Below are 22,532 nucleotides of genomic sequence, written 5' to 3' on the forward strand. Positions count from 1 at the left end.
ATGAATGCCCTACCCTCATCATCCTACATTTAGCTAAATCTATCTTTTGCCCTGCTCTTCCCATCTATTCACATATCAAGCATATATCCCCCATCAGGAATACCTTTCCCTTCTACAACATATCTTTCAAAATTCAGCTTTTCTTCATATCCTCAATTAAACTTTGTCTGACCTCACACTTCACATTTCAGTACCCCACACGTATCAGCACAAATAGGTCATGTGAGGAGTGCACATGGTGGGACTCTCAGTCTAGCAACTGGTAGTGTCCATTCAAGAAGTCCATCCCTTCCCCCAAAAAAGTAGAAGTCCATTCCTTGCAAACAAGCCCTATTCAACGGGGAAGTGGATGGACCATGGTGATATAAAGTGTTTGGAGGAAGAGTCAAACCTACTAGAAATGGGTCCTTCTACAGATGTGAGGATGAAGAGAGCATCAGAGCAGATTCAAGGAATAGGGTAGTGCACAGCAGAACTAGCAAGGGGATGACTCATGAGCCATCTACAAGGACTTCCCCTTCTCCTACCATTCTTCCTTTCTGCCAAAGCAAGGCATGCAGTGGAAAGTTGAGGCAGGAGACCCTGTCCTAATGGAGCATCTGATCAATACCTACTTCAGATACCAAATATTATTATTTGAAAAATTATTATGAAGGGACACAAAGAAGCTATTATCTGCTCAGTATGTCAGACAGTGATTAGATGCTCCAAAAAGGTTTGTTGAATGAGTGACCTTGTGTTTAAAATTAAAATCTTAAAATCAGAAAAACTATGTTCAAAAATATGAAATATCCATGCTCACTACATAGATTTTTTTCCTTTATCTTCAGTGGGACTACTACTTAGCAGGGGACAAAGCTTATTTAGATCTGTTGGGTAACTACAAGCAGTTGTGTAGTGTCATGATAGAGTTTTTTTCCTATAGGTAACACAGAGCCATTGAGTGGATTAGACTAGGGCAGTAAAAATATACATGTGTTGTTTTAGAATGATTGATCTGGCAGTCTGTACAGCATGAACTACAAGGGGGAACAGACTGGAGGCTGAGAGTTGGTTTAGGCATGTTGATTTTACATGGCTCTTATTTCAATCAAGCAAGGTGTAGGAGTCAGTTGGAGAAACAAGCTAATTATCAGGAGAGGAAGTCATGAATGGCTGTGATGCCAGGAAGGGGGAAAGTAGAGTCCTGAACTTTGTCTTTTAAGTGTGGAATAAAGAAAGGGATACAGAGATATAGTAAATTCTCTGTGAACTCCTTAAAGGCAAGTACCGAGTACTCCAAGGCTTCCCTGGCACTTCATAGAGTACTTGACACATAGGGAGAGCTCAGTGAGGGACATGCTTGACGTAAGATGGATGGAGGATGTGAGTCTCTCTTAGTGGCAGCAGGAAAGCCTGTATGTCTAGATTGCCCCCTCTCAACCTGTTAACCATTAATGCCCACAGCTTCAGACCCAGGCATGCATTAAAACTGTTGACCTTTGCTCATTCAACAAGTACTCCTTAGAGGCCCAACTCTGCAATAAGGGGCTCTAGGGAATCCTATATTGAGAGAGCTCATACTCCACTGGGGACAACCAAACTCACCAGGGAGGTGAAGCTCTCTTTGTATTGCTGGGAATTAGTGATTGATTAAGACTTTCATAAGAAAACAACTGAAGCTACTCTTTGGACACCCCCCCCACACACACACACACATACACATTCACTCTCACTTATGACTGAACACCCATAAATACATTCAGAAAAAATAAGAAAGTATATACAGAATTAAAAAAAACCTAAAACAACAGCCTACACACCATCCCAGACACTCCATAGACACACATGTGCAAACAGATACCCAAATTCAGGGATACTATGGAAACATACACAGAGCCCCTGCCCAAACCAGCTCATCTCCATTCTCTTTTCCCACCCAAGCAGGCACACATGGGTGTGCAGAGGCTCTGGAGACATTTCAAACAATCCAGATGTTTTATCTCTTCTGAAGTTTCATCTTTCAGTTGCTTGTTTGTTCTTCTCCCTCATGATTAAGCAGAAGCAACAGAATGTCTCTTTCCTGATAGGGCAGCCTTTGGTCAAATAAATTTCAGGGTATTTTTAGCTGAACATCCATTATGTCACAAGGCAGAATAGTTATGATCACTCTGGCTGGGAAACAGATTTCTAGTGTTTAATCAATGAATTTGGTAAAGTAGCAGGATATAAAATTAATGCACAGAAATCTCTTGCATTCCTATACACTAATGATGAAAAATCTGAAAGAGAAATTAAGGAAACACTCCCATTTACCACTGCAACAAAAAGAATAAAATACCTAGGAATAAACCTACCTAGGGATACAAAAGACCTGTATGCAGAAAACTATAAGACACTGATGAAAGAAATTAAAGATGATACCAACAGATGGAGAGATATAACATGTTCTTGGATTGGAATAATCAATATTGTGAAAATGACTCTACTACCCAAAGCAATCTACAGATTCAATGCAATCACTATCAAATTACCAAAGGCATTTTTTTTTTTTTTTTTGGTGGTACGCGGGCCTTCCACCATTGTGGCCTCTCCCGTTGCGGAGCACAGGCTCCGGACGCACAGGCTCAGCGGCCATGGCTCACGGGCCCAGCTTCCCCACAGCATGTGGGATCTTCCCGGACCGGGGCACGAACCCGTGTCCTCTGCATCGGCAGGCGGATTCTCAACCACTGCACCACCAGGGAAGCCCACCAAAGGCATTTTTTATGGAACTAGAACAAAAAATCTTAAAATTTGTATGGAGACACAAAAGATCCCAAATAGCCAAAGCAGTCTTGAGGGAAAAAAAAAAAACGGAGCTGGAGGAATCAGACTCCCTGACTTCAGACTATACTACAAAGCAACAGTAATCAAGACAGTATGGTACTGGCACAAAAAAACAGAAACATAGATCAATGGAACAAGATAGAAAGTCTAGAGATAAACCCACGCACCTATGGTCAACTAATCTATGACAAAGGAGGCAGGGGTATACAATGGAGAAAAGACAGTCTCTTCAATAAGTGGTGCTGGGAAAACTGGACAGCTACATGTAAAAGAATGAAATTAGAACACTCCCTAACACCATACACAAAAATAAACCCAAAATGGATTAGAGACTTAAATGTAATACCGGACACTATAAAACTCTTAGAGGAAAACATAGGAAGAACACTCTGTGACATACATCACAGCAAGATCCTTTTTGATCCACCTCCTAGAGTAATGGAAATAAAAACAAAAATAAACAAATGGGACCTAATGAAACTTAAAGGCTTTTGCACAGCATAGGATACCATAAATAAGATGAAAAGACAACCCTCAGAATGGGAGAAAATATTTGCAAATGAATCAATGGACAAAGCATTAATCTCCAAAATATGTAAACAGTGCATGCAGCTCAATATTAAAGAAACAAACAGCCCAATCCAAAAATGGGCAGAAGACCTAAATAGACATTCCTCCAAAGAAGACATACAGATGGCCAAGAAGCACATGAAAAACTGCTCAACATCACTAATTATTAGAGAAATGCAAATCAAATCTACAATGAGGTATCACCTCACACCAGTTAGAATGGACATCATCAGAAAATCTACAAACAACAAATGCTGGAGAGGGTGTGGAAAAAAGGGAACCCTCTTGCACTGTTCGTGGGAATGTAAACTGATACAGCCACTATGGAGAACAGTACGGAGGTTCCTTAAGAAACTAAAAATAGAATTACCATATGATCCAGCAATCCCACTACTGGGTGTATACCCAGAGAAAACCATAATTCAGAAAGACACATGCACCCCAGTGTTCATTGCAGCACTATTTACAATAGCCAGGTAATGGAAGCAACCTAAATGCCCATCGACAGATGAATGGATAAAGAAGATGTGGTACATATATGCAATGGAATGTTACTCAGCCATAAAAAGGAAAGAAATTGGGTCATTTTTTGAGACATGGATGGATCTAGAGACTGTCATACAGCGTGAATTAAGTCAGAAAGAGAAAAACAAATATTATATATTAACGCATATATGTGGAACCTAGAAAATTGGTACAGCTGAACCAGTTTACAGGGCAGAAATTGAGACATAGATGTAGAGAACAGACGTATGGACACCAAGGGGGGAAAGCCATGGGGTGTGGGGGTGGGGGTGTGATGGATTCGGTGATTGGGATTGACATGTATACACTGATGTGTATAAAATTGATGACTAATAAGGACCTGCTGTATAAAAAATAAATAAAATGAAATTCAAAAATTAAAAAAAATCTATTATTCATGGTTCTTGTATCTGTGTTCATAGGTGTTCTCATATTAAACCACTTCTCATCACCTGAACTGCTACTATTCTGGCTCAGGCCACCATTGTCTCTGGCATATCAAACTGTAATAAACCCCTGCTTTCCCTCTCTCTACTCTCATTTCCCTACAATCTATTATCTACAGGCTGGCAGTGATTATATATATGATACACACACACACACACACACACACACACACACACACACACACACAAACACACACAAACACAACCCCCAAAGTAGAGAAAATGGTTTAATGGAACCTCATGTATCTATCACCCAGCTTCAAAAATTATCAACTTGTTTTGCCCAATTTTATTTAATCTGTATTTCTACCCCTCACCCCAACTGTTCCCCCATTTTCTTGATTAAACTTATTGTCAGTTTTCTATATTGTTTGTGTGTCAAAGCAACCCATTTTGGATTTTGTGCAACATCTGTATTATTTTTTTGCTGTTGTTTTCTGTTTCACTGATTTTCGCTTTTGTGTAGATCATTTTTTTTCTTTACTTTTCTTGGGATATTCTGTGTTCCTGGTTTCCTGAGGTAGATTAGCTTATGGTTTTCCCTTTTTAAAAGACCATCTTTAAGGCTTCTCTATGGCTATCAATTTCCTTCTAAGCAGCACTTGAGGAGTTGAATACAAGATTTCATTTATAAGCATTTTCATTGTTCAGTTCTAAGTATTTTCTAATATCCTTTATGGTTTCTTCTTTGTTTTCTTAAAAAAATTTAGTGGGTTTTCTAATTTTCAAATGTAATACTTTATTATTAATTTCTAATTTAATGCCTCATATTGAAACAAGATGGTCTATAGGATGTGAAATCTTTTTTGTGTTTCTTGAGATTTGCTTTATGGCTTAACATATGATCATCTATTTTGGTAAAAAAAATACTGTTTGTTTACTAAGTGTTTAAGTCTATGTGTATTCCTTACTTTATGCTTGTCAAAAGGATTCTTCACTTATCATACAAATTATTGGTTTGATTGGTCTTTCATTTACCGAGAATCTAAGGGTTTGTCATTTTCTCCTTGTAATTCAATTTTTGCCTTACATATTTTGAGTCCATGTTATCCATACATAAAAATTAAGAATTTTTTTCACTTGATATACTCCATTTTTTAGTGTAATATTTCATCCTGAACAAAAGTGTTAGTCTTACAGTCCCTGCTGTCTGTATTTTATAGTTCTATGACTTTATTTTGATTAGGATTTACCCATACATATGTTTCCATCACTTCATTTTCAACTTGTGTTTTTATGTGCCCTTAAGGTGTGACTCTTGTATATACATAACATACAGCTACATTGTTTATTTATCATTAGATTATATTGTTCATTTCTACTATCTTATTTTATATATTCTTTCCCCCATGTTTTTATATGCTTTATTTTTTCTTGCCTTCTATGGGATTGAAGCATTTCCTATATTCCCCTTTGTTTTTTCTCTACTCTTTTGTAAGTTTTGCATTTTATTTCTAGTATATTCTTAATGGTTACCTTAAATGTTGATATATATACTTGACCTTAAATTTAATATCTCCACTCTCTTCCCAAATAGGACAAGAATATATTAATCCATGTATCCCTACTCCTTCCTTCCATTTGGCTTACTGTAGTTATTTATTCCACTTTGTTTTTATAGTCCTTAACATCATTTGTAGAGAGCCATTATTTGTTTAGTTTACCCATAGGTTTGTCAACAGTTGTGCTCACGATTCCTTCTTGAATCTTCCTGCTGGTTTCATTTTCAACTATATGACAAACTTCTTTCAGTAGTTCCTTTCCTGAGGATTCATTCAATCATTTTTAATTCAGAAATATTTATAAACCAGCTACTATTGGTCAGGTAGGATTTTAGGTGCTAGAAATATAGCAGTGAACTGAAGAAAATCTCTGCTCTCATGCAGCATCCAGGCTAGTGGAATGAGAGGAAGAGTAAGCAAATAAAAATACATTTTGTCAGAGCTATCTGACAAAATAATGTATGAAGAAAAATAACACATGGTAAGGGGAAGATATGGAAACTTCTGAATGAGGCCTGAATACTGTGAGTGACCCAGCCATGGGAAAATATTATCTTATTTATCTAAACTCATCTTTATTTTGAAACCACTCTCAAATGATAATCTAGTTGGCTATAGAATTCTTTTGGCTTCAATTGTTTTTTTCAAGAAGTCTGCTATCAAACTGCTATTTCTTTGTAGTTAATATGTCTTTTCTATTTGGTTGTTTTTAAGATCTCCTCTTTGGTATTTTTCAAATCCACTATGCTTGGCTTGGATATATTTTTTTATACTGAGCTTGCAAGTGGTTAAGGTTCTTGAAGCTAAGGATGCTTATATTTCAACAATTCTGAGAAACTTTCATCCGTTAGTACTTTATTGTTTTGCCCCCATTTTCTCTATTCTCCCACTTTAGAACTTTGTTAGAAACATACACTGAACAAGTTTTCTTCACATGTATTTTCCAGTTCACTAATCTCTCTTTAATAATATCTAATCTTCTGTGTAACATATCCATTGAGTTTTTAGTTTCAGTGACTATTTTTCTTTCACAGAATATCTAATTCAAGTAGACCTTTTAAAAATCTGTTTTTTCTTGTTTTTACCCCATAATGTTTGGATCTATTCTCATGTTCTCAATCTCCTTTGATACTTTTATCATTTTAATTATAGTTCCTTTATAATATCTATTTGATTATTCTGTTATGTGAGGTTCTTGGAAAGGGTATAATTCAGCTACATGTTGTATCAGCTAACTCTTGCTTACTACCATTTCCTTAGGTGGTTCATTGTTGTGGATTGTGAATTTCTTTTCAGCAAGCATGTATTTATGGCCATGTCTCTTTATAGTGTTTGCTTTTGTAAGTCTATCTAGAGGTATCCCCATCCTGAGACCTATTTTTATGTTAATTTCTTAGCTTTTAAGCCCCAAAGCAGGTGTACATTTAAATATTGGTCTCATATAAGATTAGGCTTGAAGTTGCTAAATATCAGTAGAAATGCTTCCCCTAAATTCCTCTCCATTTCAGAATTCATGCTTGGATAGACAAGTTTCCTTTCTGAATTTTCATGTTGTGGACTGGATTTATCTAGTTTCTTTTATGTAATTCACCCTTCTCCTGAGGTTGGAGCCCTTCAGGGTCTTGCTTTTATGTGGGAGTCTAATTCCAGCTTTAAACCTGGCATAGTCCTGGCTTACACCTGTTGTCCTGATATAACTGTTGATAAAGCCTCCTCTCTCAAAAGTGTTCCAGTTTAGACAACAAATTATATAATCTCCTAATCCTTAGGTAGGGATATTCTTGGTGTGCTGGAGGAGAAGAAAAGCCAGACTGGCTAATTTGTAGAGCTACAGGTGGTTGGAGAAGAGCTTAGAGAAGAAGACAAGGGTCAGTTTATGAAGTACTTTCTAAGGAAGAGAAAGGTATTAGAATTTATTCCAGGTATAACTGGAAACCATTAAGGAATTTTAAGCCAAAGGATTTTAAGTAGCTTCTGACTGCTTCTTTGTTTTACCTGACTACCTAGATGTGTCCCCCATGCCTTGTGTAGTTTAGTCATCAGTCAAAGCAGAGTTTCTACTCAGATTTTGGGACTTACCCTCTCAGTGGTTTTGTTTTTCTCCAAGGCTTCCCCCTGCACTTTCAGCTCTTTGGCCAGCTTTGAGCTCTGTCTTCTGAGGTATTAAGCCAATAATTTTTCTGATTTCTGCCTAACTCACAAACATCACCCACCACCACGGTTTTGTCATCTGTCATTTAGTGGAAGACTCCCCCATTGTTTCTGCCTGCATTTTTTTCCATAGCCCCAGAGTTTTCACTATGTATGTAGTGGTCAGCCAGGTTTTGGGGCAAAGTATATACTCAGATTTGGGGTCCTATACCCTCTGTGACTCTCTTGCTTCCAGGACTCCCACTCCTAAATTTCCATATTATTGGCCACTTTGAGCCATTAAGGCTGTGGTATCTGCCACAGAAATTCTAGGTTTGGGAGAGGAGCTTTAGAAAAGAAAAGCCACAAACACAATTTTAACCTGTTGCTGTTGCCATCTTTTTTTTTTTCTAAACATCTCTCTTTTATTGAAAACACAGCAAAATGAAAGAATAAAATGGATTTGAATACATCCCTTCCACACAGATTTGTTGAGGGCATGGTACTAAGGATACAGTAGTGAATAAGAAGCAGTCCCTGCCCTCAAATGTGCTAAAGTTTAGACATGAAACATGTCAGTTCTTCCCCCTCTTCTCTACACTCCTACTGTCTCCAGAAGGAAACCTAGGGCTGTCATCAAATCTCTGGTTGGCTTTTTCCAAAAGCTCCAATATCCCAAGGTTTCAGATGGGTGGGGCTGAGACTCTTTAGGAGCTAAAGTGAATTCAAGAGATTGCCTAAAAGTGAAAGTTCCTCTAGTCTCAGCATTCTCAGGTTTTTGTACTATAAATCATTATCCAACCTATTTATTATCTAGTTCCCAAGCTGTTAGCATATATAGTACCTTTTTGCAGATAAGGAAATGTATCCCCTCTAGACAAATTGCATAAATGTGGCCCCGCTGTGGACCAATTAGGGAAAGGCTCCCTTCCTACAGGCTTCAGCCCCTCTTCAGGGTATGCGGTGCCTTGAGCACATGTGCTGCCATCTTTCAAGACTAAACTTTCTTCAAGTTTTTGTCTGCTTTCAATCATTCCCCATTGGTTTCAAATAGTCTGTATATCTATCTAGCTATAGATCCATAATTTTTAGTTCAAATTTTATAATTAATAGCTATAGGAAGGTATATCCAAATGATTTAGTCTGCTGTTACCAAAACCTGGAACATTTATTGTAACTTTAATTTATGTTTAGATGGATGAACAGCAATTTTGAAAATGTTCTCCATGTTTATTAACAATTTTTATCCATTTCATGAGTTTTCTGTTCATGTCATTTACCCATTTTTCTATTTGTGTGTTTGTTTTTATCTTATCTATAAGAGTTCCTTATTTATTGAAGATAATAAGATATTAACTCATTAGACATATTGTTGGAGAATCAAATGAAATGTGTTTTAAGATTTAAGATTTTAGTTTTATGGTAATTGTTATATTGGCCTTTGATGTTCATATGGGATCATTTAGTAGAAGAGATAAGGTAAGGAGTTTGCTCTTATTAGAGATGCCACTGCATAGAGAAGGGAGCTCTTTCCTTTTCATAAGGCAAAGTCTTGTGTTCAGCTTGCATGATGTGCAGGGCAGTGTTGGCAGTGATCTTCCTAAGCAAAATCTTGTCAAACATATTATCTATGTACTTACTGATCACCATGACATTTTTTCTCAATCATAATCATTTTCCCTACTTACTAGTAACTACTCTTAATAGACTGCTGCTTCTCTGCATCAGAGGAAATACTGCAAAGTAATTAATATTTGCTAAGGGCACTGTGGGTCCCTACCAGAATTCAACTGAAACATTGTTCTCTCTCTTTTTGTCCTTAGGAGTACACCATTGATGTATTTTTTCGACAGACATGGCATGATGAAAGACTGAAATTTGATGGACCCATGAAGATCCTTCCACTGAATAATCTCCTGGCTAGTAAGATCTGGACCCCTGACACCTTCTTCCACAATGGCAAGAAATCAGTGGCCCATAACATGACCACACCTAACAAGCTGCTCAGACTGGTGGACAATGGAACCCTCCTCTATACCATGAGGTCAGAAAGTGGTGCAGCTCATCTAAAGTGTACTGGGGTAGGACAAGGATTGAAATCAGCATGTTTTAAGCTATCCATTGAAAATTCTGTCAAGGTTACAGATTAGAAATGCACATACAGGCATATACTTCCTAACACATTTGCAGGTATGCACACTTTCAGATGTATATGTTATAGACACAAGTATAGTTGGCCAACTGGCACATGAAACAATGCTCATCATCAGTAATTATTAGAGAAATGCAAATCAAAACCACAATGAAGTATTACCTCACACTGATAAGAATGGATATCATTAAAAAGTCTACAAATAATAAGTTCTGGAGAGGGTGTGGAGAAAAGGGAACCCTCCTACACTGTTGGTGGGAATGTAAATTGGTACCGCCACTATGGAGAACGGTATGGAGGTTCCTTTAAAAGTTGAAAATGGAGCTAACATATAATGCATCACTCCCACTCCTGGGCATATATCCAGAAAAAACAAAAACTCTAATTTGAAAAGATAATGTGCACCCCAATGTTCATAGCAGCACTATTTATAATAGCCAAGAGATGGAAACAATCCAAGTACCCATCAATAGATGATTGCTTTAAGAAGATGTGATACACACACACACACACACACACACACACACACACACACACACACACACACAGGAATATTACTCGGCCATAAAAAAGAATGAAATATTGCCATTTGCAGCAGCATGGATGGACCTAGAAAATTTCATACTAAGTGAAGTAAGCCAGGCAGAGAAAGACAAATATTATATGCTATCACTTATACATGGAATATAAAAAATAATACAAATGAATCTCTATACAAAACAGAAATAGACTCACAGACTTAGAAAAAAAACTTATGTTTACCAAAAGGGGAAAGGGAAAGGGAGGGGGGAGGGATAAATTAGAAGGGTGGGGTTAACATATACACACTGCTATATATAAAATAGATAAACAATAAGGATATACTGTTATAGCACAAGAAACTATATTCAATATCTTATAATAACCTATAATAGAAAATAATCTGAAATATTTATATGTATATAGGTGTATGTATATAAATAAATAAATGTGTGTGTGTGTATATATATATATATATATATATATATAAACTGAATCACTTTGCTGTATACCTGAAACTAACACAATATTGCAAATCAACTATATTTCAATAAAAAATAGAGTTGGCCATATGAACATTTTCAGACACACAGAGATAGACATTCACAATGTATAAAAGTTTATGCATACTCAGAGACATGTGTAGACCAGTACACAGGCATATACATAGTCAAGGGCATTTAAATACACAGATTTACAGCCATATACACAGGCATGAACACTGTGACAGTCAGAATAGCCTAGGTTTAACTGCAGCAACAAACTATCTGTATGATGCAGAATTGTGAGAATCAAGTGAGATAATGTTAGCTATTTTCTGAAATGTACAATGTTACATATATAAATACAAAATTATAGCAACATATATTTTATGCCACATTGTGTGGAAATGCTGAGGAGTTTCGTATAAGTGAATTTCCACACAACTTAAGAATATAACTTTTAATATATATATGAATATATATTATATATATAATGTATTTCATACTTTTCTGCTCCCAAAGCATAAAACCATCACAGTTTTATGTTTTTCATGACTCGTTGTCATTAGAGTTTTTAGGTATGTAAATTTTGTTTTTAAAATAATAATTTTGAACACATTTCCAGTTCAGTAAGATTCTTTGCCCCAACACTAAAAACTTTCTTGGTTCTTGCTGTCAGTTGTTACTTCCTGAAGCTGCCTCCCACATTAATGAGTGGTCTTTCAGTGTAGGTTCTGTGCATTTGTTATTACATACAATGAAACTCAAATAATGCATACCTGGTAAATATGTGATGAATACCTGAAGTGTGCTTGCCTGTATGCTAGTCCTTCATTACTTTAAATGTACTATTTATTGATGTGCTTCTGAAAGAATTTGGGAGACAAGAAGACGGCCAAGGAAAAATGGATAACAAGTCAACTGTTAGAAGTTGAATTAAAGAGGAGGAGCTGAGAGAGTAGAGGAAAGAATGATGGAGAAAAGGGAAGAGGATAGAACTGGGAAGAATAATGTGGAGAAGAGATCAATATTATTGGTCTATTCCCAGAACTTTTATACACACACACACACACACACACACACACACACACACACACACATACACAGATGAATCGATCAAGGAGAAATGGGTAGAGGAAAGAGAGACTATGAGAGGAGAGAAAAAGAGTAGAAAATTTGAGAAGATAAAGCAGAAGATGAAATAAAATAAAAAGGCTAGATATTAGAATATCCTAAAAGAAAAAGGAGAAATTGGAGTAAAGTATGCAGTAAATGGGAAGAAAGAAAAGAAGACATACAGAAGTAGGGGAAGGGACACTGGAAGGAGAGAAATTGTAGATGGAAGAAAGATTAGTATTTTTCATCCATTCATTTATTCATTCACCAAACATGTTTTGACTTGCTAATACATACATGGCCCTGGACTAGGTTCCGGCTATGCAAACATTAATAAGATATGGTCTCTGTCCTTAAGATAGTCACAATATAATACGGGGAAAAGGCTAATAGATAACCACAAAAAATTAACTGAAATGATAAAGTTATGAGTAATTATGAAATAATAGACAAGGGTCATCTAACTCATTCTTCTGGATCAAGTTGAGCAAAGAGTTCCTGGATGAGGCAACACCTAAGTTCCTGATTATTAGTATTGGCATTCATTTTTGCTTTATTAGATAAGTAGAATGTAGTCAAGAAAATTGTATGTGGAAAGTGGAGGGAAGAGAGGAAGGACATTCCGGGTAGAGAAAACCAACTGAGCAGTTGCAGGAAATTGAATCATATATTATAAGCAAGACAATGAGGTGGTCAATTTTTTAAAAATATTATATATGGCATCCTAGTTACTGTGTAAAGAATGCATTTGTAGGGAACAAGACTGGAAATGGGACAGCTGGTTGGAAGACAGATTAAATAGTCTAGATGAGGAGTGGTGAAGTTCTAATTCAGAGCAGTGGATTAAGATGGAGACAGGGAGATACACTGAGGAAATAGACAGTAAAAACAGCCAATGTCAGAATGAGAGCAAAGAAGAGGAATTAAGGTAGAAGGCACCCAAGTAAAATGGGTGACTGATGGTATTACGAACTGGGGTAGATCATATGAGATTTAGGAAAAATTTAGATAGAATAAATCTGTGAGGTTAGTTTTGGACAAGATAAGCTTAAGAAGATTGTAGATTATCCAGGGACAGAAGTCTAACAGTAGTTGGATATTCAAGTCATAAGATCAGGAGAGAGACACAAGCAAGAGATGTAAAGTTTGGTATTGTCAGTATGGTGGGACAACCATGTGAATGCATATGATCACTTCAGGAAAGTATGTAGAGTGAGAGGAAAATCATGCCAAGCATCCAGTCATGTAGCATCACTATCATTAAAACAGAAAGGAAGAAATAGGAACCTATGATGGAGACCAAAAAGGAAAAGAAAGGAAGGTGTTAATAGAACCACTAGTGTGTAGTATCTTGAAAGCTAAGTGTGGTAGTCAATACTGCTGCTTCCAATATTTCCAGTTCACTTCCCTCTGGGTATATGCTAGTATTTCACTTCCATAGAGCCTTAGACAAATGAATTGCTTTGGCTAACCAAATGTGAGTGGAAATAACATGTGTGATTTCTGAGGGAGGATTGGAAACTTTTATTTATTTTTTGCTCTTTTAACATGTACATTTCTTTATTTTCATCTCTGTGCAAAAGTTTTGCAGTTAGTGGAATCTGTTATAACTGTTTCCATATCAGTACCTTCTGGAAACACAGTGGTCACTCAGGAACCGGAATATTGTTCTTTTTAATTCATAAAATTAAGTATCATTTTACTCAGGATGAATTTGCAGCACTGGTCATAAAGTTCATTTATCTTTTTTAAAAAAATATAGTTGATTTACAATGTTGTGTTAGTTACAGGTGTACAGCAGAGTGATTCAGTTATATATATTTTTTCAGATTCTTTGACATTATAGGTTATTACAGGATATTGAATATAGTCTCCTGTGCTCTACAGTGGGTCTTGTTGTTTATCTATTTTGTATATAGTAGTATGTATCTGTTAAGGATTGGAAACTTTTAAGAGCCAGTACATGATTTTCCATGTTCCTCTCCTCTGGCCACAGTGAGTAGCATTATGCCAGGTGGCCTTGGTTCTAACATTCTGTGTCCCTTATTAAATATAACATAGAAGAGAACACCCCTCCCCACAACCTGAGATAGACAAATAGTGTGAATGAGAAAGAAACCTTTGTGGTTTTAGGACACTGATATTTTAAGATTGTTACTGAATATTGATTGAACACATTTTGGCTAATATATTGAAAGGGTAAAGGGTTTCAAAAAGATGAGAGTGATCAGTAATAATAATACAATAATAGCATAATAAGTACAATAGTTGCCATCAATATAGTACTTACAATGTGCCAGGCATTTTTATAATCATTCTACTTTTATGATCTTCATAACAAGTCTATGAGATAGATACAATTATTCCAACTTTACAGGTGAGGAATCTGAGACACAGAGTGAGTAACATTTTCTAAGATCACCTAGGTAGTAAATGGTCAAGCATTCATACTCTGGCAGTTTGGCTGCAATTTTATGCTCTTTACTATTACTTATACATCTTTACAATATTGTTGGCTATTACAAAGATATCTACTAATATCGAGAATTGAAAGTATGTATTAGGCTTGGTAACATGGAAAACACTGGTGTTCTTCACGTACACTCTTTCAATGGAGTGATTAGTGCAATGAGGAGTTTTTATGAGTTGGCGTAGATGTAGTGGAGATGGTGAACATAGAAAATACTTTCTGGGAACTTGCTTGAAAATGAAAGGGATGAGTATATAATAGATATATTCAGGGGTAAAGGAAATAGTTATTTTTTTTGAATGGAGAGACTGGCACATATTTGTGAGATAGCTGGAAGGGGCTAGTAGAAAGGCAAAGATTGAAGATACAGTAGAAATAGAGTTTTTCTGACATCAGGTTCCCAGAGAAAACTGTCAGGAGATGGTATCCAAACTACAGGGAAAGTTTTACTTGTAAAGGAAGAGGGATACCTGTTCTGACACTGCATGAAAGGACATGAAATTAGACATAAATGCTGAAAAGGAGGTGGGGAGGATAGGACAGAGTATAAGTCTGAATAGCTATAATGTATGAAGGAGAATTTGAAGAGATTAGAGCATAAGTGGAGGAATAGATAGAAGAGAGATATACTTAATAAAGTGCATAAAAAGAAGAGTTTGAAGAGGAGATGACAGTGTACACAGATGCAGAAAAATGGAGTGGAGTAGATATAAACAGAAGAGGATGTATGGAATGAGGTGGATGGAGGGAAGAGTGGTGGGCAGAAAAGGAACACATAGAGACTGAGAATAATAGAGGGAAAGAAATAGAAATAATGAGAACAGGATAGTGGAGAAACTGAATAATAAAAGGAAAAGAGAATAGAGGATAGGCTTAAGTTTTGGAGGAGGAATAGAAAAGAGAGAAGAAAGGAGATGGGAGGATAAGAATGTTGAAATATGAAGAAGAGAGGATGCAGACTGAGGAGGGCAGAAGATTAGTCACCTGAAAATAGAGTTGGATGAATGGGAAGATGACCATTAGGTCCTTCATTCTAGTCTGAATTGGACAAGAAAGTGGAGTTCGATAAGATAGAATTCTATGCAGAATACCCTTGTGCTTATTCTGAAGGACAGAACAGGAGCTACAGAAGTTTAGAAGCATGATGAAGCTATTGGTTCCCTTACACAGTAAATGCTTCACTGTTGACCCAGGAAGGTGGATCCAGAGGGAAACCTAGGTTCAAAACTTAAAATAAGAGCTTGACTCTATTTATCACCCCGTAATTTATTTGTCTAGTGACCCTTTGCAAGACCAATTATCTGCTTTCTCATTTTGATAATAATGTAGCTGCTGCCTGTCTTGTAGACACATGAAAAGCACAAATTGGATAAGGTCTGAAGAATACTTAGAATTTTTCAGGAAATGTCATTCTACAGCATTCCTATCATTATGTTGACCCTTAGAAATAGTATCTGTATTCCCTAGGAAAATTAAAGAAGGACAACTTTTTAGAAAAATCTGACCAAGCATTGCATGGCTACATAACTAGGACAGTTTAGAATCAAGTCTTCCCTTGCTTCATCTTGGGACCTCAAGACAACCATAAAAATGCAGGCCAAAGCTCATTACCTGCTGTTTGCTTCAGCAGCACACATAGTAAAATTGAAACAATACAGAAAAGATGAACAGAGTCCAGGTCAAGATGTTATACACATTTATGAGGTATCTTCCATTTTTTCAGACATGGATATAGGAAACTTTATTTCTATTAATGACATCTTATTTATTAATGAAGATATGGGGAAATACATTCATTGTAGTGTTCTTTATACTTATTATATATAAATGTTGCATAATATATAATACAATAAAAAAAGTTCCAGTGATTATTTGAATAGGAGGGAAAAGTACTTATTGAATTTAGCTAGATTTTATCTCATTCACTTGAATCATTCATTCAACATACGTATGAGTGCTATTTAAGGTTTTGGGATATATGCTGAACTACAGAGATAAATAAAACACAGCTCATGCTCTTAGTGACTTTACTGTCTAGTAGTTAAAGAAAACATATGCACAGATACCTGCACAATAATATAAAAGTCCTGAAATAGAGGCAGGTGCAAAATGTGATGCAATTACAGGGTAAAAGGCATCTAAAATCATGTGGAGACACCAAGGAAAGTTGTGAAAAGGAGATAATAATTATCCTGTATCTTGAATTTTAAAGGAAATATAGGTAACTATTAAACAGATGAGGGAGAGGGTGAGGTATAGGAGGGTATTCCAGGCAGGGAAAATAGCATACACAAATGCAGGTATGTATGAATTGATAACATGCATCAGAAAATTCATGTCTCTTGTTAGAACTTTTATTTGTTAATTCTTCCAAAACTATTTCTTGAGGGCTTAATCAGACCCAAAGAGTATTTGGGGCACTAGGGATAAAGTGGTAGGCAAAAATGATGTGGTTTCTGCTCTCATATAACTACATTCTATTGGGGAAAACAATTAAACCATGATGAAAATGTAGAATATGTGCTATGATCAGGGAAACACAGAGTGAAATATGCTATATGAGCATATGCTATAGAGCATCTAGCAGGGACAATGAAGTGAGCCTATGGGGAATATCTACAATGAATTCCAGAGGAAATAACTTTTAAACTGTGACTTAAAAGATGTGTAGAAGTAAATTATAATAAAAGATAGGGAAGAAATGTTCCAGAGAGAGAGAGTGCAGATATGAAGGCCAGAAGAATGAGCAGGGGAGGTAGTGATGATACAATAAAGAAACTAAAAAAAAAGTTCATTGTGACTGAACTGTCACCTAATACAAGTTTGTGTGCTCAACACACAGTGAGGCCAAACAAACCAAACCATTGGAATTTTGTGCAGAGAAATGTTTACTGCAGGACCAAGCAAGGAGAACAGGTGGCTCATGCTCAAAAAACCCAAGTCCCCCCCATTCCAATGGTTTTGGGGGAGAAGTTTTTATAAGCAAAATTTGGGGTGATAGTTGTGGGATGTGTGACTTTTTTCTAATTAGTTGGTGGTGAGGTAACAGGGCAGTGCTCTAAGAATCTTGTGCTCAGCCTGAAGTTGACATCCTCCACCTGGGTGGGGGCCTTAATTCCTGCAGAACTCAAAGATACTGTTATGTATATGCCTTGAGGAGGAACCAGGACCCTGCCCCATGGCTGCACTATTGTTTCCTGACTGCTCCTCCTTTGTTTCTGCATTCCCTTACTTTCCTAAATAGAAACTGTTTGAATCTGCCCTTTAGAAATCAGGGAAGGTCTGGGAGGCTGAAGCCTTTTTCCTACAAACAAGAAACAGGGGACAGGGAGGGGCTTTTGTAGCCAGGAGGATCCCACAGGGTCCTGCTTGGTTTCAGGACCACAAAGTAAAGTGCAGGTAAGTTGCCTGGGGTAAAGAAGGGTACTTATGAGCTATGCTGGCATAAAAATGATAGGGATCCATTGAAGAGTTTCTTCCAAAAGAATGATACAAACAGTTTTGCATTTTAGATAGATCATTCTGGGAACAGTATGGAAGGTAGATTGGAGGAAGGCAAGGTGAAGGTAAGGTGCCCAGTTACATGAGCTATAAATTCTAATAATATTAATAACAACTACTATGTATTGAACACCTACCATGTGACAGACACTTTATGTAAAACATCTCTAATCTTAACAAAACTATTTAATATAGGTATTATTATCCCTATTTAGCTGATCCAGAAAGTAAAGCTTAAAAACTAAAAATGATTTGCCCAAGATGACACAGTTATTAAGCAAATGCAGATCTGTCTGAGTTCAAGCTACTCCTTTTTCCACTAAATAAGGATTTTAAGTATATGGTTATACTATATTTTCAAAAGGTAGCATTGATGGTATTTTGTGTCTGATTGGAAATTGGTGGGAGTAAGGATGATGATTGGTGGGGGGTTGTATGAGTTCTTCCTATAAGTAAAGAAGTCCCCTGGGGTAATGGAAGTACTAAGGGTTGGGAAAAATGATAATCTAAATGTTAACATCCCCATTGAATGTGGAGGAGTAAATAAGCATTCGGAAAATGGCAGTGATAAAGAAAGAGGGGTAGTAGAAAAATTTCTGTGTCACTGATGAGTGATAATAGTCTGGAAGTGATACAGAATGTATTTATCCAGTAGTTACAGGGAAGCATTATTGATTTTTTTAAAAAAATGTGAGCAACATGATCAGATCATTTGTGTTAACACAAGTTGCTGAACCCAAAAATGTATGATAGTGCAAACATGACAGATTAAGAAGGTAGATTCTGCAGTAAGACTACTCCTGGTCCTTCCTCTGTAAAATGGGGTGAATCATAACACTACCTGCCTCATAATGTTGACGAAAAAAACGCATGACCGAAAAGTTGTGAGTTATGTTTTATTTGAAGACATTACTGAGGACTCTAGACCGGAAATAACCTCTCAGATTGTTCTGAGGAACTATTCCAAAGAGGTAAGGGAGGAGCCAGGATATATAGCAGTTTTTGCTTTCAAAAAATCATGCAGTTGAACATCAAAAAGAGTACTGCTAATCACAAAAACCAGACATCTCAAGTTAATGATTTTAGTGCTTTTCTGTATATGAGAAGGTGCATGACTGGGCTTATTGAAATTATTCCTTTGATATGCATCTTAAGTATCTAGGGCCTGTTTTTCTCCATCCTGAATTCCCTTCAGGACCCACCGACAGGGGATGGCTGCAGTGGCTGATGGCTTGGTGTCTGACAACATTCCTTATTTATTGGAATGACAGGCAACATTCTTTGTCCACACTTGGAGTAAATGTGATAAGCCATGTGACTTGCTTGACATATGTCCTGCCACATGTCCACTCTGTGGAGGTTTTTGTGTTCATATCCCCATTTTTATCATTAGTAAACTGAAGTTTCAATAGAACAACAGTCACACCATTAATAACTGGCAGAGCTGGTACAGAATCTCAAGTCACTCTTATGTTAAAGCAAACTGGTTTTCCCTACTACATCGCACTGCTTCCTCTAACGAGGGAATGTAGGGGATATCAATTTTAAGCATAATGAGTTTGAGGTGGACATGACAAGCTGCAGCTGAAAATGCAGGTCTGTCACCCAGAACTTTGACACAATGGGATTTTATAAAGTTAAATACATCGCACAAAGTGTCCTCTATATATTAGGCCACACACTAATAGTGTCCTATGTCTAGGTAAAAATTAAAGTAAGCACTCATTTCTCCATGTTTGCATCGTCAAGAAGAAAGTGGTATTTTTTGACCAATTAAGAGAGACTTATTGTCATATTTAGACCTGCATGCCTTCCTTTATCCTTTGTCTGATTGGGTCAGTTTTGCTCATGTACTTGGGATGTTCCAAAGACAAATTATTTGAAAGATAAATTGTCCATGATACCTGAACTTCCCCCACCAACACACATGGAGATGTTAATAATAAAGCTCCTCTCCTCTTGCTTTAGATGCAAATAGCTTGCATTTGAGTCTTCATTACAGAGACTGCCTCTGAAATGGCCAGGAACCAGGGAAGGCATTTGGGTCACATTGTTAGTTGTATAGGACTTAATGTAATCAAATCAACCAAGCATTGATAGCTTTGTTTCACACAGTCCTGTTTTGTAATGGCTTTTGCTCTAGGGGATTCCACCTGTAGTTCCTTATTCATTAAGCTAGCAACTGACTCACAGAACCACACTTAGTGTGTTTCACTCTGATGAACAGAAGAGCAGAGAAGAGATAGAGTGGCTCACTTTGGACTCTGAGAAAGCTTACAGTGAGGTGAGAAGCAAGTAATATTTCAAGTCTCAGTTAATCACAAATTATGCTGTGGACTCTGTGTGGTGATATTAACCCCTACCCTCCAAGAATTCACATCTTAGCAGGAAAGATAGGACACATCATTTACTGTACTATAAGGCATAATGGAAGTTTCACAAAAAGCCAACAATGAAGTGCTATAAGCTAAAAATTATAGGTTTCATTACAGCTTGGAGACATTGGCTCAGATGTGGGAAAGCATCACATGGGAACTAGCATTTAAGGGAGGGAAGGAAAAATGTATTCCCAAGAGGTCTTCTCACATTTGTTTCATTTTTGCCAACTGTAAGAGGAAATCGGGGCCTTGAAATAACAAGAATTGCCTTTATTCTCGAAGGCACGAAGCTGAACCTCAGGCAGATTGAGTCTGTTAAAAAGATCATTCTAACACAAGGGGGATTTACAGATCCTCAGAAGGGTCCCTCTGGTTCCAAAGAACCCAAGTATTTTAGATGCTACTGTTTTTCGAATGCAAGTTAGTGTGTCCAATGCCCAGTGAGGCCAAACAAATGGAAACATTGGGGTTTGGAGCAGAGAAACCTTTATTGAAGGGCCGTGCAAGGAGAAGAGGTAGATCATGCTCAAAAAACCCAAATTCCCCAATGGAGAAACAGGGGATTTGTACCTGGGAGGGCCCCACAGGGTCCTGCTCAGTTTCACTACCCCTAGACAAAGTATGTATGTTATAGTGAAATGAAATTTAGGAATTAGGAGCTCTAAGGGTGAGTCCTAATTCTGGCCCAGATCAGCAGTATAACCATGGACAAGGCATTTCTGTTTTCTGGACCTCAGTTTCTTCTTCTGGGAAATGGGGCTGAAAATACCTGCTCTGCCTATCTTGCGGAAATATTTATTAAATCAAGAAGCATTTACTGACTATACGCGACGTGCCAATCACCATACTATGCATCAGATTAGAATATGTAGAGACCCTTCACTCAAGTTTCTCACACTTATGTGCAGAAGACTGACACATAAACAGACTGGATATACTGTGTTTCCATCAAGTAGAGCATTTATAGGGACATGAAAGTCATCTAACTTTTTGTTTTTTGATGTGGCACCCCAGGCAGGAGTGGCTCCATCTTGAGCCTAGAAAGTTATTTCAACAGTGTTAAGCACTAAGCTACTTGTACGAAGTGCTCTGGGATTTCTGTGAGCTGGAGAACTCACTATGCCTATAGGGCACATACAAAGTTGTCACGGAAGAGGTAATATTTGAGCAGGGACTTGAACGGAATTTGTTCCACATATAAAGAGTAAAGGGCATTCCTGGCAGGACAAAAAAGAACCCAGCAATTTGTAGAAAGGCACAAAAGCATGAGAGCTTCGTTTGGCAAAATCGCAAGTATTGACAGATGGCTGGAGAGAGGGGGAAAAGTGTGAATATCAGAAAATGAGGATGGAGCAACACATCTGAGGTAACTGTTAAAACCTAGATGTGCTTCATATAAGGGCTAAATGCAGCAGTGAAGCTCTGGTATTCCAATTAGGAAGCCCAAGGGCTTCCAGTGTACTGAAGCCTTTTGCCTATAGCTTGAGGATTTAATGGGAAACTTGCAGAAAACTGGGATTCTTTTCTTTAGGTTTTATAGGAGTATACTTGATTTACAATGTTTTGTTAGTTTCAGGTGTACAGCAAAGTGAATCAGTTATACATATACACATATCCACTCTTTTTTTAATGATTCTTTTCCCATATAGTCCATTACAGAGTATTGAGTAGAGTTCCCTGAGCTATACAGTAGGTTCTTATTAGTTATCTATTTTATATATAGTAGTGTGTATATGTCAATCCCAATCTCCCCATTTATCCCCCTGCCTTATCCCTTGGTGACCATGAGTTTGTTTTCTACATTCGTGATTCTACTTCTGTTTTGTAAATAAGTTCATTTGTACCCCCTTTTTTTAGATTCCACATATAAGCAGTGTCATATGATATTTGTCTCTGGCATTCTGAGTCTCTGGCACTCAGTATGACAATCTCT

General features: G+C 37.1%; 1 protein-coding gene and 1 pseudogene across 3 annotated transcripts in view; both read left to right on the top strand.

The window, feature by feature from the left end:
- Positions 1–22,532, top strand: part of GABRA3 (gamma-aminobutyric acid type A receptor subunit alpha3) — a 252,191-nt gene that overhangs the window by 157,348 nt on the left and 72,311 nt on the right. For all 3 annotated transcript variants that reach the window (XM_067023166.1, XM_067023165.1, XM_059049636.2), the window contains exon 5: positions 9,805–10,025. In XM_067023166.1, the coding sequence (XP_066879267.1) occupies positions 9,805–10,025 (221 nt within the window). The remainder of the gene's footprint in view (positions 1–9,804; positions 10,026–22,532) is intronic.
- Positions 16,339–16,439, top strand: LOC131749053 (U6 spliceosomal RNA; annotated as a pseudogene).

The sequence above is a fragment of the Kogia breviceps genome, chromosome X (assembly GCF_026419965.1).
Source record: "Kogia breviceps isolate mKogBre1 chromosome X, mKogBre1 haplotype 1, whole genome shotgun sequence".
NCBI lineage: Eukaryota > Metazoa > Chordata > Mammalia > Artiodactyla > Physeteridae > Kogia > Kogia breviceps.